This window comes from Peromyscus leucopus, chromosome 3, assembly GCF_004664715.2.
Source record: "Peromyscus leucopus breed LL Stock chromosome 3, UCI_PerLeu_2.1, whole genome shotgun sequence".
Taxonomy (NCBI): Eukaryota; Metazoa; Chordata; class Mammalia; order Rodentia; family Cricetidae; genus Peromyscus; species Peromyscus leucopus.
In genome coordinates, this window is record NC_051065.1 from 68,413,451 (window position 1) to 68,437,981 (window position 24,531).

General features: G+C 45.2%; 2 protein-coding genes across 6 annotated transcripts in view; one reads left to right on the forward strand and one right to left on the reverse strand.

Moving 5' to 3' along the window:
* The window catches only part of LOC119086172 (MAGUK p55 subfamily member 6-like), a 563,311-nt gene that overhangs the window by 215,045 nt on the left and 323,735 nt on the right, over positions 1–24,531 (forward strand). The gene's annotated exons all lie outside the window — the stretch shown is intronic.
* The window catches only part of Osbpl3 (oxysterol binding protein like 3), a 185,966-nt gene continuing 170,694 nt past the window's right edge, over positions 9,260–24,531 (reverse strand). Inside the window, 4 exon segments of the mRNA XM_028892641.2 lie at positions 9,260–13,267; positions 15,673–15,795; positions 17,881–18,007; positions 22,720–22,864. Coding sequence (XP_028748474.1) covers positions 13,171–13,267; positions 15,673–15,795; positions 17,881–18,007; positions 22,720–22,864 — 492 coding nt within the window. The 3' untranslated portion in view covers positions 9,260–13,170.

Genomic DNA, 24,531 nt, shown 5'->3' on the forward strand with positions numbered 1-24,531 from the left:
ACATAGATTACTTTTTGTGTGTGTGTGGGGGGGGTTTGTTGTTTTTTTGACACAGGGTCTCACTATGTGAACCAGGCTGGCCTCCAACCCATCAATATCTGCCTGCCTCTGCCTCTTGAGTGATGGAGTTAAAGGTATGTGCCACCATGCATAGCGTGCTAGGTAACTTTTTTGTTGTTGTTGTTTTTCGAGACAGGGTTTCTCTGTGTAGTCCTGGCTGTCCTGGAAGTAACTCTGTAGACCAGGCTGGCCTTGAACTCACTGAGATCTGCCTGCCTCTGCCTCCGAATGCTGGAATTAAAGGCGTGCCCCACCACCATCCAGCTTGCTAGATAACTTTTGGTATGTGTTATTTGATTAATTTCTAAATTATAAAATGAGGGTAGTTATATAATAGCATTATGGCCCATTTAATTAATTTGAAAAATGAGGCTCAGAAAGACACTTTCCTAGTAATCAGATTGCTATAATGCCAAATGGACACAAACTTGTAAGTTGAGTAGAATTCTGATACTTCAGGGCTGCTGGCCAGGCACATTTGCACAGGTTCCTCATCCCAGCACTTGGGAAATAGGGGAAGGATGGCCAAGTTCAAGGCTAGTCTTGTTGACATGGTGAGTCACAAGCCAGTCTGGGCTATATAGGACCTGTCTCAAAAAATTTATATTAAAGATTGAAAAGAGAGATTGGGGATTCCTGACACAATACTGGCCCCTCCTACTCACCAGTCCCAACTAGTTCTTAGCATCCGTGTTAAGAATGAGTTAAGATAAAGACACGTTGCTAGGGACCGGCCATGGTGGATATGGTTGGGGGGTATTTCTGAGTCCCAGAAACAGGAAGTCTGTGGAAGGGCACAGAGTCATGGTGCATCTACCACCAGGAGCCAGTTTCTGGGTCTAAGTGTTGTTTTAACTTTGTTATAAAAAAAGTCAAAATAATATCAAAGACTGTAAAAGTCCCCTAAGTCCCTCTGTGTTCTTCTCCCCGTGTCTTGGTTAGCAGTGTGGTGGCACTCCTGTGGCGTCTACATCCAGGCCCTGGCAGCACCAACAGTGCCATCCGAAATCTTACCCAGTTAATGACCAGGTCTTCAAGACTTCACCGACACTACTGTTTCTTTACTGAAGGACACAATTGCAACCAATGCCTTAGTGGAAAACCCCCACAGCAGCTGAGCCAGGGGTCAGGGGCCTTTGTCTCCCCACACCAGTCTGATGCAAGGCATGCCCTTCTAGTTCTTAAAAGACCATAAATTCATGTGTGTGCACACTCATGCTATAGTCTGGGTATGAACTGCCTCCCCCACGGGCTCCTGTAAGTGAACACTTGGGCCATAACTGGTGGCACTGTTTCAGGAGGTCGTGGGACCTTTGGGAGGTGGGACTTGGCTGAATGAGATGAGTTGCCACCTTGGTCCCCATATGCCATACCTTCCTTACCTCAAAGGCCTATACTCTCTCACACTATAGGGAAAAAAAAAGTCTTTCTTGCCTTAACTTCTATTGGGTATTTATAACAGCAATGAGAAAAGTCACCCATACACCACCTGGGACCAAACCTCAACCTCTCTCCATGTCCCCTTCAATGCCGGGACCTCCACTAGCACTGAGGCTGCCCCTTCACAAATGGCCTCAGGACCTCTCTACAGGAACCCCAACCCTGTCACATGGTGCCAAGCCTCAGCTGCGCTCTATGACCCTTTCATGCCTTCAAAACCAATACCCACTCGGGAGTCATACACATTACCAAGTTCGGCTGTCATCTTGGGGTGCAGCATCGAGCTGCTCTGGACCTCAGTGTCTGTGTTCTGACCCTGAAGATTTCACCTCGGTGATGCTCACTCTGGTTGATCACAGCCCACTTCACAGGCCCCGACTAACCAGCCTCACAAGTCTTGGTGAAACACACATTTCCCTCCAGTGGTGCTGTTTCTCACTGACCACAGCTGATTGGTCAGCCCTGGCAACACACAAACCACAGGTTCTCGGTCAGAATACGGTATGTACAGCTCTAGGAGAGTCTCTGCTTCCCTCTGGGACTTCATAAGCCAGGCCTCCGCTGACTGCATTTCTCTCAGCACACTAATCCTCCAAGCTCCCACAGGACAGCCTATTAAATTTTGAACACTGGCCGGGCGTTGGTGGCGCACGCCTTTAATCCCAGCACTCGGGAGGCAGAGCCAGGCGGATCTCTGTGAGTTCGAGGCCAGCCTGGGCTACCAAGTGAGTCCCAGGAAAGGCGCAAAGCTACACAGAGAAACCCTGTCTCAAAAAAAAAAACAAAAAAAAAAAAAAAAAAAAAAAAAAAAAAAAAAAAAAAAAAAAAAAAAAAAAAAAAAAAAAAAAAAATTTTGAACACTGAGTGACTTTTCCAGATCAAAGACCCAAATACTTCTACAATCCTCCTCCAAAACAACATGAGTGGATCGGTCACAGTAATAGGCTATGATCTTGGTGCCAATTTCTACCCGTGACCTAAAGCAATCTGGGGAAGAAAGGCTTATTTCACTTACACGTTCTAACCCATCCCTGAGGGAACCCAGGATGGAATTTGAGGCCGGAAGTGGAAGGGCACTGGTTACTCACTGATTCCTGTCTACAGCTTGCTCAGTTTGCTCTCTTATACAACCCAGGAACAACTGCCCGGCATGCACCATGCACAGTAGGCTGGGCCCTTTCTCATCAATTATCCACCAAGGAAATGGCCCACACGCCAGTCTGATGGAGGCAGTTCTTACCTGATGCTCACTCTTCCCAGATGACTCCAGTTCCTGCAAATTGACACAAAGCAGCCAGCTCACCCAGGGTGGCATTGACCTTTCAGTGGTCTTTCTGTCTCCGTTTCCTGGGAGGATGGGATGTAATTTTCCCATTCCTTATTTTATGTTTTTGCTTTTTGAGACAAGATCAGCCATGTGCCTGAGGCTGTTCTGCTAGTCACTATTTGTGTAGCTAAGGCTGGCCTCAAAGTTCATGGCAATCCTCCTGCCTCAGTCTCTAGAGGCGTGTACCACCATCACCATGCCCAGTAAGAATTTCTATTTCTAAAACTAAAGAATGCAGCCATTTTATTGAATTGTCACACTATTTTACAATTATTTAAACTTTAATTGTTTTTAAAAAGTAATTGTGTCCAGGCTTTTCTCATGAAGAACCAGAGGACATCTGGTAATCACATTAGCTGTCCCGCTTCTTACATACAAGAAGTTGTGTAATGGTATACTTTTTTTTTTCTGTGATTAAAATTGTCAATAAAAAAAAAGTAATTGTGTTAGTTATCTTTTCTGTCACTGTGACAGACATCTGAGGCACACGGGTCAAAGGAAGCTCATGGTCTCAGCTTCAGTCCATGGTCTTTTGAACCCATCACTCTGGGGCCTGCGGTGAAGTTGAAAATTATAGTGAATGAGAGGTACAGAGCAGGGGAAGCCGTTACCTCTCGATAGCCAGGAAGCAGGCAGAAGAGGAGCTGGGGGGGGGGGTGTCTCCATATCTCCACCTTCAAGGGCCTAGGCGCAATGACTTAGCTTCCTTCTACAGGCCTCACTTATAGGGAGGACGGCCCCCCGGAATTGGTACAGGACATGCCCAGACACCAAATTCTCAGCACAAAGGCGATTTGTTGCCTGGGAGGGGCAAGTGTGTGTGTGTGTATGTATGTGTGTGTGTGTGTATGTGTGTGTGTGTGTGTGTGTGGTGTTGCTGCTGCTGCTGCTGCTGCAAACCATCAAGGAAGCAAGAGAGCAAGGGAAGATGTTTTTGCAGGAGTGGGTTTGTAAGGAGGAAAGGGAGGAGTCTGTGCTAGGGTGAGCTGGTCAATCCTGGTCGGACATATTAGCCAAACAACGAATTTTAATCGTTGGACCTTGGTGTTTTTTCCTCAGGAATGAGGCAGTGGCCAAATATGGAGTGGACCTTGGGGTCCACTTTAGGGATGTAATCTATGGTTTTTAGAAGGGGGAGAAGGAGGTGGGGAGAAAGGCAAGGCCTGTGGGGGCTGTGTTTGCCGTGTAGGCCTGCTAGAGCCCTTCCTGGTTTCTCCAAGGTCCCCCTCCTTCCCAATAGTGCCACAGGCTGGGGACCAGGTCTTCAACAGACACATCTTTGGGGGGCATTTAGGAGGCAAGAAATAACAGTAACCATGCATCTTTATGACTCAGTAAATGAATAAGAATGTTCACCATGAACAGTACCTGGATTCTGGAGCATTCCTGGACTATAACATGCTGGTTTGTCAGCTTAAACTCTTGGATAAATGTGAAGAATACTAAGTATTTTAATCAATCAACCAAAAAGGCAAAGACATGGGCACTCTGAAACTGCCCACATAAGTGGTCCTTTTTCTTGAGTGGCTGTGATGCTTCAAAGCGTGGCCTTGTACATTATCTGAACTCCAAAGCACACAAATCAAGTGACAGGCTTTCAGGGACACTTCAGAGAGCAGGCGCAGGAAGTGTCATCTAGGAAGAGACTCTTTGGAACTCTGGTTTGTTGTTGTGTTGCTGAAGACTTACTTTATTTACACTTTATGTGTTTGAGTGTTCTACCTGCATACATGTATGTGCACGACATGTGTGACAACTCTGGTTTTGTAAAGACAGCCAGTTATTTCGGATGAGAGCTCTTCTGGGCACAGCCAGGGTTCTCGGGGCTCTCTGGCTTCTCTGGGGCTAGCCTTGCAGCTCATTCACTAATCAGCAGGACCCTTCCCAGTCAGTACCCGAAAGTGCTTCCCAGAGCTGCCCTGAACACACATCCTAGCAACCATCTAAGCCTAAATGTACTTCCTGGCTTTGATGCAGGTCTCAGGGAGCTGATGGTGCCCACTTATTTTGGTTCAAACAATTTGGGGGGGGGGAGTCAAACTCCATTTTCTTTTAAGAACATACATTATGAGATTTTTAAAAAGGAAAAATCTGCTATGCCTTGAATCTTCTCCAGCTTCCCTCCATCTGTTCTCCTCAAAGGCTGTTTCTAAAAGACTGTGGGGGCTAGTGAGACGGTTCGTGGTCAAGAGTGCTTGCTGCTCTTCCAGGGGACCTGAGATCAGCTCCCAGCGACCTTGTCAGGCAGCTCACAACGGCCATGATTCCAGCTCCAGGGGATGAGACATCCTTTCTGCTCTCTATGGGTGCCCGCACACATGTGCCACACACACACACACCCCATATCATATACACACACAGACACACACACACACACACACACACATACACACACACCCCATATAACACACACACACACACACACACACACACACACGTAAAAATAAAAGGCTGTGATGAGAGTGAGAGATTAGATTCCAGACGTGATAGACCAGGCAACAGGCTGGAGAAGCCTGGCTGAGGAACTACAGAGCTCATGCTGGGACAAGAAGAAAACGGTGAGCAGGATCTCTGGACCAAAGGCATTTATTTGTGCTGATGTGACAAGGCGTGATGATGTAAACAAAGGGATCCCAAATGCAGTGGTTTAGTCAGGATGGAAGCTTTGTTGGGTTTTTCTCTTCAGCCCTGGGCCCAGTCTCTCTCTCTGGAGTTTTAATACATTGCCTAGAGCTGATAAGGCAGTTCAACAGTGTAGGTTGACCAGTTATCTCAGTTGATCCAAGACCCCAGAAGCTGGTTAGCAGGGCTCAAACAGGGAATGACCTGGGCAAAACATGACGAGTTGTTGGCCTTCAGGGTTGGGCCCCAGGATCCATCTACTTTGTTGGTTTGCCAGCATGAGGTAGCATCCTTACAGACATCCTGGACACCAGGGAGTGGAGATGGGAAGAAAATGCCTGGCTCTTGATTTTCAATGCACAACCCCGGAGATGCAGATCCCATTTCTCACAACTTCCCAGTCAGAATCTGGTCACATCATTACAACTACTAGTTTGAAAATGTCATAGCTAGATAACCATGTGCCCAGCCACAGGAGAGACTAGCTTCGAGAGCAGAGCAGCTAGCAAAGGGGCAGCGGGCTCCTCCTTGACACTTAACCCTTCTCAACACATCTCCTGAGTGATTCTTCCTGCATGTGTTCTCATATTGTGACCTTCCACCCAAGCCCCTGCTACTGGGCTGGAACTGGTCCTATGACCCAGTGTGCAGGGTTACCTGCACCTGTAGAGATGACCTATACAGAAGCCTGGCCTATTGGAATGTGGGCCTTTCCTGAAAGAGTGAAAATGAGCATATGTGTACATTTGGCTAGACAAATGGAAAGGCATGCTGAGGGAAAAGAGGCATTGGAAACCACAAAAATGGACGCAATGGGTCAGTAGATGGGAAAGGCCGTTGGGTGGGAAAGTTGTTAGTAAGCACCCAATGGCAGATACAGTCAGAGTGGTGCAGTAGAGAGGATTAGTGTGGCCTTGAGGAGGAAAATATGACCTTATTGATAGAAGGGAGTGGAATACAGAACAATCTATGTCTATAAATATCTTCCAGTCTTTGGAGGCTCGGTAGTAAGGTAAGTAACACTCCCTGTGACACCCTTATTTCAGGCCCCAAGTCATGTTTTGCTACTAGCAGTACGTGGTGTATGTGACTGTGCATTTCAGTGGCGGCACAGGTGTTCTTTAGATTGGAAAGGAACCCCCATGGAAAACAGTGTCCTAATCAATAAGAGCATCTGCCACCTCACATAGCAAGACGTGCAAGAGGGACTGGCAAGATGGCTTAGCAGGTCAAGACACTTGCTGCTGAGCCCGATTGATAAGCTCAACCCCCGGGACCCATGCAGAAGGTAAGAACCAACCCCGTAGTTTGAGTGTACAGTTCACTATGGTGGGGACCATCGTGGAGCAGAGGCTCAAGGCCACTGGTCACCCTGCAGCCACAGTCAGAAAGGAGAGAAGAACGCTACTGCTCAGCTCCCAGTGTCCCCTCCATTCACTCCAAGACCCGAGCCCACAACTAGGTGGGTCTTCCCACCTCAACTAGCCTAACCAGAATTTCCTTCACAGATGTGCCCAGAGACTTGTATCCATGGTGACTATAAATTGACAAGATTAAGCATGCACTTAGTAAGCTTGGAGAGAAGCCTTGAGTCACCTGTAACGTCTCCCTGTTGCTGGAGGGCTTCTCTCCAGGTTCCCCAAGCCCCGCAGTCCCACAATCCACTTATAAAATAATCACTCAGACGCTTATATCATTTATAAACTGTATGGCCGTGGCAGGCTTCTTGCTAGCTGTTCTTTTATCTTAAATTAACCCATTTCTATAAATCTATACCTTGCCATGTGGCTGGTGGCTTACCAGCGTCTTCACATGCTGCTTCTCCTGGCGGTGGCTGCAGTGTCTCTCCCCTCAGCCTTCTGCTTCCCAGAATTCTCCTCTCCCCTTGTCCCACCTACTTCCTGCCTGGTCACTGGCCATCAGTGTTTTATTTATATAGAGTAATATCCACAGCATCTCCCTTCCCTGGCGACAATCCCCCACCCCCTGCTCTTCCCTGTCACCGAGAGAGCCAGACTTCCTCTAGATCAGTCACCAGTCTAGAGATGCTGCTATCATCTCTCCCTGGACAACATGAGCGACAGAGCCTTCTGAGCATGTGGCGATGACTGACTTACCCTCCAGCTGGCCACCAAAAGGGTGGCTTCTGAAGGTGCAGAAATGTCTAGGCTTAGAAGCATTCTTTGCTCCATAAATGTGTCCCCAAGACTCCATCCCAGCAGCAGCTGGGGCCGCCTTCTGTGCAGCCCTTTTGAAAGCTACTCGAGAAACAGCTGGCAGGAAGCACACACCTGTGGTGTCCATCCTGGGCAACAAAGAGACACTCCATCGAAATCAAAGCTAAGGTCACTTAGTCCCAGGTTCAATTTCAAAGACACTATAAAACAATATAAAGAATCTAGGAAAAGAAACTTGTCCCCAGTAGCATAACAATTTTAGGCAATTGTGTCCCAGCCCCATGGTGGCACTAAAATACTGATCAGCATAGTGCCTGGGCTGTCTAAGTCAGAAATACCTGGGGGAAATTGTGTGTGTGTGTGTGTATGTGTGTGTGTGTGTGTGTGTGTGTCTGTGTGTTTATACACACATGTGTAAATTACTCCCAGGACTTTAACCAAATTTAAGAATCTTTTTTTGTTTGTTTGTTTGTTTTTTCCGAGACAGGGTTTCTCCGTGCAGCTTTGGAGCCCATCCTGGAACTCGCTCTGTAGCCCAGACTGGCCTCGAACTCACAGAGATCCGCCTGCCTCTGCCTCCCAAATGCTGGGATTAAAGGTGTGTGCCACCACCACCTGCTCTTAATTAACGTATCTTTCCTGGTCTATGATTTTAAATGATGGCAATTAAGGAGCCTTTTTTTTTTTAGCTCATTAAAAACATTATACAAATGGTTGGTTTGAGACCCAGGCAGGGATAGCTCTTCTAGACTGTTCTGGGTTGTCTGGCAAAGTGGCATATACCTCAAAACCACACTTCTGATGATGTCTCCATTTTGGGAGCTCTAGCTGCCACTGAGGCAGTAATGACTTCCTTCCTTGTTAATCCTCCATGCTTCACACTTGCTCTGAACCTTCCATCTACTTCTCTTGACTGGCTTGGGTTGGACTGTGTTCCCTGGAAGGACGTCTGCTATGCAGTGTATGAGAAGAACGCCAGCTGGGGATACGGTCCTGGCTTGCTCATTACTGATGACAGGGAACTACACTGTCACTAGTATTTTATGGGGATAATGAGAACATGGCTAAAATTGTAAACTAATCACTTGGTGTGTATGTATTCCTCCAAACTGTCTCCTTAATTGTTGGCATCTTTATGCTTTAATACCATCATGAGCAAACAGTGGCCAGTATCTTACAAAGTTGAGGATGCTCTTCAGATTTCCTTTAGCAACACATTATTCTGAAGGATGCTGGGACATACCACCTTGAACCAAATGAAGTCCCATGAATGCTCAGGGACGTGACTTGGATAGGGAAGATGGATCAGTCACTGTCTGTGTGACGGCACAGGTGTAATTCAGCATGCTTCCCTTTCATGTTGTGACACACAGGAAATGCTATTTCCATAGCACAGGAAGTGAGCAGAGCAGGGATCCTGGGACTAGAGGTGACCTCCCCGGAGCTCCTAGTGACTATTCTAATAGCTGAGGATGACTGGGAAACGTGGGGTGAAGACTACAGTGTTTCCCAAGTTCAGTATCTCAGGATCTGTCACTTTAGATGAGCAGGTGTATTCCTCTAGACAGACTTGAAGAAGATCTTGCTGTCCCCTTCCATCAACTGCCCACAACCAGGAAAGCAAAGACAAAGGTGGCCGTTGGTATAGTCTTTATTCTCAGTCACTGAGCCACTCAGGTAGGGAGACAACAAATTGAAGGGGCTTCTGGGAAGCCGAACAGGTGTGGGCAGCAAGGTACGACTCAGCCTTTACAAATGGTTACGCAGAAGATTTACAAGTATCAATTTTCCCCCCAGAAGCATATCCTCTGGAGGCAACAGAGGAAGATTTAAAAAAAAAAATTATGAATGGAATAAATGAGTCATTTCTGATTGCTGCATCCCCTAAAACTGGTCTTTAAAACAGACTTGCACTGTAGCCCACCATGATTTGCAGATACTTGTTCAATATGTAGGTTTTCAACAGAGAAAGATAAATACTCAGTCACAGATCGATACAACACAGAAAATTGAACACGTGAAAACAGCTTTAATCTGCTAGCAAAAATAGATTTATGCTGATGTTGATATCAAAACTAAAGACATTCAGATAAATTCTGCCCACACACTGTAGCTGCTATTCCTAAGATCACGAGAGCAACTCACTGCTCTTATTGGTAGCTAAGAGGACAGTCTCTAATAGCCACAGTCCATCAGAGCTTGTCGTGCACAGTCAGCCTACATTAAAAAGCAAAGTAACCCTTACCTCTATTTTTGGCTTGACATCTTTAAGGGTAGAATAAAATATCTCATCACAAATTGACTCTGGCAAGTACAGATGAAGGACTGTGCTAGAAGGCTGAGCAAATGATTTACTGGAAGTAGTTAAAAATAGGATCTGAGGAAAACATTTAGCCTAAATGAAGTAAACATTAAAAAATTTAGTTTGTGTACTTTTCCTTCAGGAAGCCCCCAGATGCACTGGAAGACTAGGGGACTGCTGAGGCATTCTTGCTACTTAGTAAGTAACTGCATTTATATCCTAAAGTTAACCTCTGTCTATTTAGTACAAGAACCCCACCATCACCACCACCACCACCAGTCTAAGATGTACAGTATCTGTTTAGTGAGTACCAGACTCCCCCTGGTGTCTCAGAGATGCACTGCATTTGTTTAGTGAGTACCAGACTTTCCTTAGTGTCTCAGAGATGCCCCACATCTGTTTAGTTAGTACCAGAATCACCCTAGTGCCTTGGAAGCGAACTGCATCTATTTACTTAGTACCAGACTCCCCCTGGGGTCTGGGCGGGGAACTGATCTCTTTAGTGAGTACCAGAAGCATCCTAGCATCAGGATGTGAACTGCACTGAGGCTTTTATTACCACCTTTGAGGAGGGGAAATACCATCCTTTAAGTACCCAAGGACCTGTGGAAGAAACTGGCCCTCTTCCTTTGTTATCCTGAAGATGCTCATTCCTTAAGAATGTGTTGCAATTTGGGCACTAAAAAGAGGAACACGTGAGGTGCAGTGCGTGGTTAGCAGAAGGTTCTACAGCAAGAGAACATCTGTAACTCATCATAAACTTGAACTAGGATCATTAGAATGAGAGAGGCCGAAACAGGAATGTCAAATGGAGCAGGGATTGGTATTATGGATTTGAGAAAGTTAAGAGTCCAGAGACTTAACCTTTACCTTAGTTCTTCTCAAACAACACCATAGTTCTGTTTTCCTTATAAAATATGCAAGTCCTACACAAGGTTGGTGGAAGGGCGTGCTAGACAGGATGGAAGGAATGCAGCAGCCTCCTCCCTCCTGCAGAGAGTTAAAATTTAAATACCAAGGCTGTACCTCCAGACCAACTGCATGCCGGAAAGCCCTCATCCAGACACGGGCAGGGACTGAGAGAATTTACATATGGTTCTGGAACATATTTTGTTCATTCCTGTCTCTGATTCAAATAAGGTGACTACAGAGGTGACATTTGGGTCAGCTGTTCATGGGATTCCAAAAATAAAGCTAGGAATCACACCACGAGAAAATCTAAGAGAATTTTCAAATAAGTGGTACCACAAAGTGGCATCTATTCCGGTGGTATTTTTCTTTTGTTTGTTTGTTTTGGTTTTTGTTGTTTTCTTTCTTCTCCTTTGAGCCAGCCTCTGGAGCAAGCCTATTTAACAGTCAATATTACTAAAATTCCACATTTACACTCACATTGTGTACACCAGATTTGTTTCCCCACTGAGAGCCGTTAAATCTACAGCCCACTTCCTCAAGTCTGTGAGCAGAATGTGGATAATGCTTTAAAAGGAACGGAAGAAAAATGGGAACTAAAGAATCGGGCTGTGTCATCCAGCTGCTTAGAAATGGAAATGAGGTTCCCACTGTGTTCATCTTGATGTCTCCATAAAATGGAATAAATGAACCAATATTTAATGAGTTGTTTAAAATGACAGTCACTTGAAGACTCCAGAGACTACTGATTCACTTTCAACACTCCATTGTGAAAACTCTGCGCTGTCCAGTCGGCTACTTGGTATGACACACGTCAGCTCTGTGGGGTTGGTTCTCTCCTTCCACCTTCTATGTGGGTCCTGGGAATTGGACTAAGGCTGCCAGGCTTGTAGAGTAAGTGCCTTTACCTGCTGAGCCGATCTTACTGGCCCCCTCAAATTCTTTCTCTAGAAATCTCTTTACCCTACCATTACACACAATACTTCACAGAATCATTACAGACATGCAAGTCAAAGGCTCAGCAATCAGGCTTTGGTTTCAATGTGCTCTGGGCAGAAGTCAGACTTGTTCAGATAACACAGTTCAGCTACTGCACACATTCTATTATCATAACGTGAAGTAAGACATTTACAAGAACAACCGCTTCGTTTTGGTAGCTCCTATCTGAGACAGATGCAGATGTCAGAGTATTATAAGCTAGAAGAGAGTAGAGGAGAGAGGTAAAACCTTTGCAGCTTTCTCAGGACGACACAGAAGAAGTGAAATGCTTGATGCTTGTCTCTAAGGCAGATGGTCAAATGTCTACACACGGTTGAGAGTACAGATCTTAGTAAGAGGTAGATAACACCAAAGCCACATGGAAGAAGGATGTGCTGGTTATTTCAACCCACCATGACTGCACTAACATGTCAGAAGGTCACACTGCTGCAGGCTGTTTACTGTATGTCTTGTACTACATGGAGACTTTCCATCTGAAATAGGGGCCATAAGGAGGGCTTGTGAGCCAGGGTGGGGCAGGAAGCTGAAAGCAGTTTCTTAAATTGTTAAGGATTCAGCTCTCACTGAGAAAAAATGAAATGCCTTCTGCCTCCCTGGGATGCCATCAGGACACTGAATTATTGGAGATCTCTCTGATTAATCTAAGCAAGTGTGGGTGGGTGGGTGGGTTGGGGGGTTAGTGTTGTATATAAGGCAACAGAACCACAGGGAGGGAAGGCTTCCCCTTCCAAACGGGCAATGCCCACCTCACATAAAAAAATATGCATCCCACTAACCTCACACAGACGCCTTAACCACTAAAATGCAAACGAAAATGGTCTTGGTACTTCAGCACCAGCAGATTGTTCTGTATGAGCAATTCAAGAGCTGTCTGAGGCAGAAAGATATCCCAGCTACCAATTAAACCTGGATAGCTGGTGCACGGGCGAGCAACCCCGGGTGTTCTTATTTCTTAATGCACCTGGGAGATAGCTGTTTTCTCCAGTGTGATTTTATAAGGCATACATTTAATTTTCCCCCTTACCTTTGGGAAATTAGTGTTAAAGCTTCATTTTCTTTAAACCCACGAATTAACATTCAATCTTTCATTTTTATTAAATAGTTTATATATAAAAGGAAATACCGAGGTGTTCTACATTCATATAAACAATCATGATAATACTTGAAATTGTAAAGAAACTTACTGAAGAAAATACATACTTCAGTACTTACACTGCTAAGCTAAGCACAAGTGATCATTCTAGATACTATCTTTTAGACGTACAGACACGAGTGTGCGCTGCTTCCAGAAGCAGATGTGAGGGACGTACACTAACACATCGCTCTTTGCTTTTTCACCACAAGACGGGATGGTCCAGTCTGGAAAAGCCAAGGTCCTTCCTCAGTTCCAGGTAGGTCCCGTTGCTCACCCAAGAGTCGTCGCTGGATTTCCTGTGAGAGATGAGACAGTTTCTTGAAGACTCTGCTATCATACCCTCCCTTCCCCTCCTTCCCCTGCTTCCCACCATCATTCCAGACACATCCACTATTCCTGCTGTTTGGGGATCGGGTATCAGAGTGGGGTCTGCAGGCTGGCAGCCATTTTTTACTTCTGATATTTAAGTTCTTAAGTCTGGAGGCTGGGAAGGTGGTGATTCTGAGAGAACATCTCTCCCTCCCTCCCTCCCTCCCTCCCTCCCTCCCTCTCTCTCTCTCTGTGTGTGTGTGTGTGTGTGTGTGTGTGTGTGTGTGTGTCCCCGTCTGTCCGTCCGTCCTCTCTCTGTGTGCTGTACATCAAACAAAGCTAGGCTGACAGCCACCACACTGGGAATGACTAAATACTGCACAATCCACTAGGTTGATCAAAGTAAACTTAAGTTAGCAAAAAGCCAAAAAGAGAACAAACCAAAAAAAGGAACTGGAACTGGACACCACAACAGTTTGGAGCGGGAACTTTTGGTTTACTTCTCTGGGAAAAGACAACCAAACCTGCTACACAGAGCCACACTCAAAAGGCGCTCAGGACACAAAGCCTAGCATTTTCGGTCAGCCCTGCCTCCCAGCCTGTGTGGGCTCCCGAGGCACTGATGTCAGCTTCATTCTGCCAGAGGAGGCTCCTGCACGCCCCCCCCCCACGGCCTTCTCTCCCTTCCACAGCGCTGGGCAGTGCGCCATCCTCTCCATTACACCCCACAGTCTATACTGGAGATGGTTTCCATCCACACAGGAAGATGTGGACCATCCATCTTCACTCTTCCAGGGTAAGTCAGCAAACTAAGGCCCGCAGACCCAAGGCGGCCTCCAGAGCGTTTGTGTCTGGAATGCTAGGGGTCAAGTCTAAGGCCTCAGGCATGCTAACTACTCTCCCACCAAGCCACATGCACACCTTCGAAATACTGTTGGATTAGAACACAGCCTGCCCATTTCTTTAAATATTATCTATGGTTACTTCCCTGATGAACAGCTGGAGTAAGGGACTGCGGAGGCCTTACCGCCTGCCCAGCCAGCAACATCTACCATCTGCTCTTTATAGGCCAACTTGGTGACCTCGGTGATGGGGGTTTCCCACTCCTTTTTAAACAGTGGAGTGATACCCCTTGTGGGGATGGATGACAGTTCATCTCAGCATTGCCCTGCTGACGGGCAGTTATGCTGCCATTAACTCCACTAGGAATAAAGCATATGTTCTGGGTGCCATTCTAATCCTTTTTAGAGGCAGGGTTTTGATTTTGTTGTCATTCTTAACTTGCCTAGGCTGGCCTTGAACTTGCAATCTTCTTGTCTCAGTCTCCAGAGTGGTAGGATTATATGTCTGTGCCAACAGGACTGACATTCTCAATATTTTAAAAGACAGACATTTTCCTGCTGCTAGGATTAGTCCCTACAGCCTTCTGGAAACTGCGTCTGTTGCCCAGACTGACAAATGAAACCAGACCTGCCCCAAACATCAGTAAACCACTGGCTGTAGGTCAGGAGCAGACCTACCAGGAGTGTGCATTCTCTACATAAGCTGCTGCCACAAATCCCTAACCCATACAGAGTACTGGCCAGGCTGTCAGGAAAGGCGTGGCCCCATCTGGAAGATTCCACTGGGTCCTTCTTCAATCCCCTCTATTCTCTGGGCCTCTGTTTCTCCTCAGTTAAAATAAGGACGGGAGAGGGTAAGGGTTACAATTGCTCACAGCCCTTTTACAATTTTACGTACATTGTAAACAAGACCCTCTCAACAAGTCATCTAGCTGTCTCCCTGTCTATATATCTAGCCATCTATTTATCAATCTGTCTGTATGTCTGTCTGTCCGTCCATCCATCCGTCTATCTATCCATCTATTAATCTGTCTTGTCTATCAATCCGTCCGTCCATCTGTCTGTCTATCTATAGACAGGGTTTCACACTATAGCCCAGGCTAGCCTCACACTCTTACCAATCTTCTTGCCTCATCCCCTCCCTCATGCTGGGATTATGAGTATGATTACAAGCCACCCAGCTCCAAAAAGTTATTTTAAAAGATCAATCAGATGCACAAACGCATCGGAACTGCGATTCTAGGCATAGGTACTTTGAATTCTATGGTAGGGCAGTCATCAACAGCCTGTCATGTAAAATCCAGCCATGCCAGCAACCAGCCTCAGTTACAGATGTAACAAGATGGCGGGTGTGAGGAGCAGCTCTGACAGTGTCCTTCTACAGGGGTTGACTGAGAAACTCGGTGGCGGCACTGCTGAGCCAAGGGAGGGAGCAACACCAATCCTGTTTCAGGACAGTGACTCTCATGCAGATGCCATTTGTCTGCTGTCCGACCAGCATCTAGAAGGTCCGCAGGACCCCTCAGGGCCCCCTCCCCCCATGCACAAACCTGAAAAACCGGGGCTGGTGCTCCAAGCTGTTTTCCTCCAAGACCCGCCTCCGCTCCCTCTGCAGCTGCTCGATCCTCTGCTTCTGCACCTCAGCTTCCTCTATGTTCCCTTCTTCTAGAAGCCTGGGCATTGTGGGGAGAGAGCAAGGAACAGTCGCTGAAAAACAACAACCAACCACTTCTCTGCCCAAGGCTGGCCCTTCTTCAGCCCATGATGTAGTATTCTGGGCCAGAAGAAGATCAAAATTCTGTGGATGGGTGATCTTTGCAGGGTTCAAAAACTCTATCCAGAGAAACCTGAGCCAGCTTTCTATTTCCCTCAGCCTCCCATGACAGGGAACTCCACACTTTCATTTCTTGGGTACATGTTTTTTAATACAAATACAGAGATTCTTATTCCACTTTAAGGGCATAAATGGTGGCAAGACTGCTTTACTTTACCTTTTACTTAACATGTCTCAGAGAACTTTTCACAGTAGTGCCCAGACACCTTCATTTTTAATAGCTGTATAGTATTCCATTTTGTGTACGTATTTCAAACATGCTCTACATGTAGACATTGGATTGTTCCTACTATTTTTGTGTTACATTTAATGTTGGAATGAATGACTTTGGACAACCACCATTTACACATAAGAAAGTGTATCTGTGCAAGGAACTTCTAGACTTAGGAGTGTTGGACAAAAGAGTGAGTCTGTAATTGATATATTATAAAACTACACTTTAAAAGGAATTGAAGCAATTTATATTGCCCCTTTTTTATATTATATATTTATTTATATTATAGCATGTTGTCGCCAGCCACAGGTAGTTGTTGGCTTTAATAAGTGCTTTTACTCAGCGAGGCAAAGTCACGAGGCACAACAAAACTCACTTTCAAGAGTTTTATCAGAAGGAGAGGGGAGGAACAAAAGATAGTGTGACCAGGTCTGTGGAAGACAAGTGCAGAGAGGGGAGGAGGAGAAGAGGAAAGGGAGGGGCCCGTGTCCGCCTCTTATGGATCCCCCTGCACATGCGCATATGGGCTTACGGCACGCATGCGCAGATTGTGTGATCACGCAGCACATGGATTACACAGGACATGAGGGATGACTAATCATTTTGCCAGCGCAAATGCAGTCATGTGGCTGGGGGAGTGGCCAGTAGCCACGAATACCAGTGTTTTGTTTTGCTTTATTGGCCAATCTAAGGCAATGATGCTGTTTTCATCTGGATTTAAAAATTAGCATTTTAAAGGCATGCGCCACCACCGCCTTTAATCCCAGCACTCGGGAGGCAGAGGCAGGTGGATCTCTGTGAGTTCGAGGCCAGCCTGGTCTACAGAGTGAGTTCCAGGAAAGGCGCAAAGCTACACAGAGAAACCCTGTCTCAAAAAATAAATAAATAAATAAATGAATAATAAAAAATAATTGCTTCTTGGCTTTTTGGCTAAGATCAAGTGTAATAAATAAATAAATAAATAAATAAATAAATAAATTAGCATTTCAAAATATTATAAGCAAAACTGAATTTCTCTCCATGTTTAAGGAATATCTGAGCCTCTTATCCATGAACTGTTCATTTCCCCAATTCCATCTTCTCCCTACTTAGTGACGTCTTACTGATTTCTAGACCAAATCCATAGTATAAGATTGTAAATACAGATTTATGTTGATCAATTGGCTTTGAATTTGGTTATATACTTGTATTTAAGGCTTAAAAAAACAGTTAAATCGAACATAGCAATCTTTCCTTTCATGTGGCCCTTAGATTTTGAGTCTCAATTACAAAAGGCTTGGGGGAGATTCTTCTTTCTGTCTTCCAGAGTAGGAAAATGAGGCTGGGAAAGGGGAAAAACCTTGTCACAGACCATACAACTTACTATAATCATTTCAACTGGAGGGTTAGGAGAGCTGGGTACTTTCACTGTTTCAAATAAACATTAAATTCCTTATTACTACACAGTGAAATTCTTCAAAATAGCCCTCCCCTCTTTTCTGCATTTCAATAGAAATGGGGCCCCACAGATGTGTGGAGGACGCCCCACAGGAGGATGGAAGCACAGGCTCCAGCCCCTCAGAGACAGATGTTTCAAGCCTCCACTTTGTCCCTGTACACCTGATGGTAATTCCCACCACAGGCTCCGGGTAGCCAGGCTGTTATGCATACCACTTTTTGTAGATGGTTTTAAATGTCTCTGGAAAGAAAGCTCTTTGAAAAAACCCTTACCTTTGATCTGGTCTAAACCGAGTGTCGGTGGGTGGTAATAAAGACCTTGACAATGGATCCATTTCATTTAACTCTAACGCAAACTGTGTGAAACCGTAATACTGCTCGTAGCCTTTCGGCATGGGATCTGAAAGAGAGACAAACAGCCCGCTCTCATTTGCAATTCATTCCTGTTAGTTAAATTCCTTCACCCTTTTCATCTCTGACTCTGAACTGTTCCATTTCTATTAAAATATTCTGACCAACAAGCAGCCACCGAGCATTTCTCTACAGATTTTCCTGCCTGAGTTTTCTATCCCAGGGATATGGTCTCTTTGCCTTGGTCCTTTAGTGAATTTATTCAGCGCTGAGGAGCATCTGTACTGTCTGAGCAATCACAGAATGTGTTATTCAAATACACACACCAGGGGCCCAGTGAGATGCCGCTCCAAGATAAGGAGCTAAGCTCAGAACCTACATGGTGGAGAGAACTGACTCCACAAAGTTGTCCCCTTGACTTCCACATTCCCACGGTGGCATGCATAGCCCTGCACTCATAACATCACACACACACACACACACACACACACACACACACACACACACAGTTTTAAAAAATAAACCCACCAGGCCTTTGCTTAACTAGCCAACTCCCGCCGCAGAAGACCCATGATCACGCAGAGATGCCGAACTCCCCAGAACTCCACAGCAGCTCACAGTGCTGAACTCCCCAAGGGCTATCAGAACACGATGTTCTTTCCTTCCCCCATCGCCTTTCATTTGGCCAAGTCTCAGCCCCTAAAATCTCACACCCCGGTGTTAGAACACAGGGTTCTACTTTGGCCTAACTTTGATCTCAGCTAAGAATCAGGTGTACACCAGTGAGAGCCAATGCAGACTAGGGGGATTCCCAGACAGTCCTAACACTTGCTGGTCACACACCCACATAGAAACGTCCTCCCTGAACGCTGCCACAGACCGACTTTGTTGAAGATGTGTTACATTCGTTTATGCTGTAGAACATCTGTTTGATGATGCAAACATGTGTTGCATCCCTTTATTTTACATTTGTTTAACTCTGTGAAGCTGTGTTACTGTGCCTGTCTAAAACACCTGATTGGTCTAATAAAGAGCTGAACAGCCAATAGCTAGGGAGGAGAGAGGAAGAGGTGGGGCTGGCAGGCAGAGAGAATAAATGAGGAGAAAGGAGGGGGATCAAGAAGAGGAGATGGAGAGGAGAATGCCAGGAGATAGCCACACAACCACACAGCCAGCTACGGAGTAAGAAGTAAAGAAAGGTATACAGAATAGAGAAAGGTAAAAGCCCAGAGGCAAAAGGTAAGTGTGATAATTTAAGCTAAGAAAAGCTGGCTAGAAACAAGCCAAGTTACTGCCAGGCATTCATAAGTAAGAATATATTGCCATGTATTTATTTGGGAGCTGAGCTGAGTGGTGGGCCCCCAAAGAGCTAAGAGTAAAAAAAACAAAAACAAACAAACAAACAACAACAACAACAACAAAAAGCAAAACCCAACTACATTTTGTTGCTCCAACATGAGACCCGAATTTCCATGTAGGGCCTTAGAAAGCTGAAAAACAAAAACAAAACAAAACAAAAGGACGTGGCTCCTTTAAGAGTTTCTGCCTTACAGCAAGCCCTTGAGCAGCCAGTAAGTTAAAAAAAAAAAGTGCCTAGGTAAAAAATGCCTGGTGTAGTGCAAGCATTGAATTCTAGAACTCTGGGGGTTGAATGCAGTTCTTGACCAACTCAACCAGACAGCAAGCTTAAGGCTTGGCTTTCAGGGACCTGGGAAGCTGGTGGAACCAGCTGTTAAAGCCACGGTGGAGGTCCTAGCCATGCCACTTAGCAGTTTAAAGGCTTACGTGGTTCAAAAAAGACTAGAGATATCCAGTAAAAGAGGTCCAGATTAAAAAAAAACAAACAAAACTCTAAACAGGTTCCAGTGTGTTTTACAATGTGCATAGGTTTAAGAGAGAAAGAAAAAGGATGTAGACAGTCATAGAAAAAACAGTTTAGAAATGATAAATCTTTAAGGAGACAGTAAAAATAATATAAAAGAATAAGCCACATAAAGATAAAAAAATACACAGGGAGTCTGGATCCTGTATGTTGCTGTACTGACCTTAAATTTGTTGATTGCTGATAAGCAAATGACAGCTGCTAAGAGACGTGGAATTCAAAGAGGGACTGATGAAATAAAGCAGCCTAGACATTTTAAGAATGCCTCAACTTTAAAATGGAACTCAAAAAATATATTGCTTTGGAGAAGGCGTTTTGCTTTTATTTCCACAGGAAAGGAGAGGCTGTGGATTCTTTCAGGGTGGATATGGATCAGGTTTGATCATGGAGACCTCCTGAATCTTGACAGGTGATATATATCAACAAAGGTTACCACTGGTCTTCCCAGTACATGGCCATTATCTCAATTGTCTCACAGACCCCTAAAAATGCCTTTGCCCACAGACAACAGGAAGCAGTCTGGAAAGCACAATGCCCACATTCCCAAGAGATAGGGTGAGTGGGTATTATTTGGTAGGTTATGGATGTTTGTTATCATTTAGGGGAAAATAAGAAAATAGGATAAAAGGCAACTATTAATCTCAGATATTTTGCACTGGCATGGATTTTGCTATATTGTTACAAATTTAAAGTTATTTTTGTTATATTGGATATATGTTTTTACTCTTGTTTGGGGGTACTGTGCTTATGCAGCTCATTTAAAAATGCACTGTATAAGAAATTAGGTTAGTAGTTAATCTATAATAATCAAACTTATAGTCACATTAGGCATATTTTCAAGGTTAAACAGGTGTATTTTAGACAGATAGATGATTTTCAAACACTTCAAAGACCTACAGAATGTGGCATTTAAGATGTTTAATAACCTAAGGTTTTTCATGACAATGAGACACACAGCTCCCTGCAGCTACTAATTTAGTTCATAAAAGGATGATGGGCATCAAAGAAACTCCATATGGAGTTTGCTTTCATTGTGGTGAAAACACAAGAAAAAGATTGTTGAACTTTGCAAGGCTAAACAGTCCTTCAAAATTCCTTCTTCACAGAAGAGTCTGCCAGATATTCCACAGGACATAGAGGAAAGTGACTGACAAACTTTGCCAATATAAGGTGGGACAGTCCTTCACATTTTCTGCTTCACTGAAAAGTCCGCCAGTTATTCTAGGCCTAATAGGCTGAAGATGGATGCCCCAACATCGCAGAGGAACTTTGGGTGACTGTCCAGGCAGCCAGATGTCTCTGTTATTAGGTAATATTACATCCTTCTGGGGTCTTTGATGGAGTTAAAGACTAAACAGTTAGAGTTACAGTTTTCCTTAGTTTATGATAGAAATTAAATTAGGTATAAAATTTTAGAATCACTAAGATAGATAGATAGTGGAGTATTTTATCTGAATTTGCTAAATACAAATGGACTAGATATTGTAAATGTAATTCTTACTTGATAACTATTTTTATTGCAAATAGTTTTACTATGTTAAAGTTAAAAATCTTTTATTTTTATTTAGGCAAATAGGAAGAAATGTTGTGGATGTATTACATTTGTTTATGCTGTGGAACATGTGTTTAATGACACAAAAATGTGTTGCATTCTTTTGTTGCATTTATTTAATTCCATGAAGCTGTGTTATCGCCAAATGCAACAGTGATCCATGGGCAGCTTTCAGCAAACGAGAGACTGTCCATGTGAACAGTCTGCTATTTGCCTCAAAGCTAGGAAGGCGTTCTGGTTCCACGGCAACCTTTGGGATGGAGGAAGACGTGGCTGCAATTGACAAAGAGACACCGCTGGCCCTACGGTCCCATCTCGTCCTCATGGAACACAAGCCCAAGTTTGGGTGAACTGAGCCTTCCTTGTTACCCACACTTGGCATGGGGATGGGCTGGGACCCACTTCAGGCTGATGTGCTGTTAGGACACACTGGCTGGCAATCCTGGGAAATGCTTCATTCTTGAGGAAAGGGAGATGCAAGATCAAAAGCTCTCTAGTCCTCCCTTTTCCCCCTGCTTGGCATTCAGCTATGAGGTGACCTGATACCGAGTTGTGACAATCATCTTCACACATGGGAGGAAACACGTGTAGCATAATGTTTCCCGAGGACCCGTGTCTCTGACATGAGTAGGCTGTGGAGATAACAACAGGAAGCCATTGCCTTTCAACTCAGTATTAAATCATGGCATGCAGCCCCATGGCTTAAATGATGAATGGAGTGGTTTTTCTTTTCCCTCCCTCCCAACCCCAACCCCCAACCTTTCTCTCCTTCCCTTAACCAGACTAGACAGAGGTTTAATAAAAGGACTCTGACTTTTCAGTCAGAAGATTAAAGTGTTGCTGGGAGGCTGGGCTTCCATAGCCTTCTTGGCACAGCTTCTCCAGGGGCTGTATCTTCTGGGATGCAGTGTGGCTTCTGGGGTTGGGCCAACTGGAGGATCCTGCATGCTTTGGGAAGCCCAGGTCACTGTTTTTCTAGTGACACTTTCCTCTTCATCTTTGCTCAAGAATGACTCTTGCATTTCACAGGCATTCCGACAGGGCTTGTCATACTCCCATGTGGGACGGGAACCCAAGAACCCTCCAGGCCACCCTTGGATTGACAGCAGCTCCTTTCTGAGGTCCTGAGAACCCAGAGCAGAACCTAGCAGTCAAACTAAGATGCTACTGTAAGCATGACCAGGACTGGACAGATGGGCCAGTACTGCTAACCTGCTAACAAGCAGGGGGTAGCCTAGAGCTATGGAGTAGCACTCACCCCTCCCAGCTCCCCTGCCCTGACCCAGACACTCATCCAGTCCATGCCTAGGACCTGGCGGACACTCACTTGCTCTCCAGACACATGTGGAAGAGGAGGCCCCGCCACAGTAGATGCTCTCATGCCATTTTCCAAACAGCCGGTGCACAGCCTTGCCATCGCGGTCGAACACTGTGCCTTCGATCTCGTGGGCATTAGTGCTCCAGTACTTTGCCTAGAGGGCAGATGACAATGGTCTGGGTAAGACTCTGGCATTTGCTCATTACAGGTATTGGCTGGGGGAGGGGGGTAACAAGAGAAAGAACTAAGATAGGGCCCAGTGGTGCTCTTCTACAAGGAAGGCAGGAGGATCGGGAGTTCAAGGTCATCCCCAGCTGCAAATTGAATTTGAGGCTAGCCTGGACTACATGACACCATGTGTAGCTCAAATCCTATATTGGTCTTAATAAAAACCCGGAGCCAGACATGAGGGTAAATGCTGAAAGATCAGAAAGACAAAGGAACAAGCCACAGCCACCTCTCACCTCACCAACTCCTCAGCGCACAGTCTGAGCTCCTGTCTCCTCCTGCCCAGCCATATCACTTCCTGCCTCCACCTCCATAGTGCTGAGATTAAAGGCATGGGCGCCGCTCAAATACTGGGCGCAAAGGCACGAGATCCCAAGTGTTGGGATGAAAGGTGTGTGCACCACAGTCCCTCGGTGTGAGCTATTCTAAGAGGCAGTGAGGTGACATCTCACGGGGTTTTTAATTTGCATTTCCCGGATGATTGATTAGATGAAAATCCATTCATCTATCTGTTTGCACTTTCAGAGATGTCATCCAGGCACTTTGTACCCCTGTTCTAGGAGGCAGGCTCTCTGCCACCGAGCTCTATTTGCCTTTGTTGAACACACTGGCTTATGTGTGTGTGTCCTCCAGCACGCTACGGCACACACGTAGAAATCGGATGACAACTTCCAGGAGTCACTTCTCCTACCACGTAGGTTCTGGAGACCACATTCAGATCCCGAGGCTTGCAGCAAGAGCCTTGAGCCTCGAGCCTGGCTCCTGGCACTTTATCTAGCATCTATTGGTTCATCCGTGTATAGACTGCACTTTATTTTTTGGATGGGCTCTTGCTGTAGAGCTCTCACAGTGATCCTCCTGCCTCAGACGCCTGAGTTCAAGTATTGGTCTTACCAGGGTGCACGACCACACCCAGCTCCCCAGTTATCCACTGTTTTCTTCCACTTGAGTTCCTTTGTATGTTTTGCATCTTAACACCTTGTCAGATTGCAAATCTTTCCTCTTTTGCATGTGGATATCCAGTGATCCCAACAGCATTATTGAAGAAACCGCCCTTCCTCACCATGTCATACTGGGGTTCTTTTTTTGAAATCAATTAAGTGTAAACATGTGGATTTAATTCCAGGTTTCTAGCCTGATCCCATAGCCTGCCTAGGTTCTGGATTTAAAAAATACTGTTAGCTATTTAGTAAAATTTACAGTTAATCTCCTATTTGCAGTTTGTAACCCAACAATGAATGTGTGTGTGTGTGTAGGTTATTACTTTTTCTACTTTTGCTTCATGTAACATAGGAACACAAGACGCAGCTCTTAGGCATTTGCCAGGTACCCAGTGCATTAGCTAGTGCTAATTGGCTAGTGTGTTAGCAGCTGCCTCAGGCATGTCACCATGATTCTAAAGGCTGAGAGTTCTTGCTATTACAATTTAAAATTAACTCATAATTCTTTTTACCTGAAGAAAATAGTCATTTGCATACTAGTTAAGGAGGTTGCTTAAAACTGCAGTTTCTACTATTCCCCCTTTCTAGGCCTGTTCCAGCTGCAGGGACCTCCTACAAGCCACTTTCTCAGCATGTATCAGTGGTCTGTGAG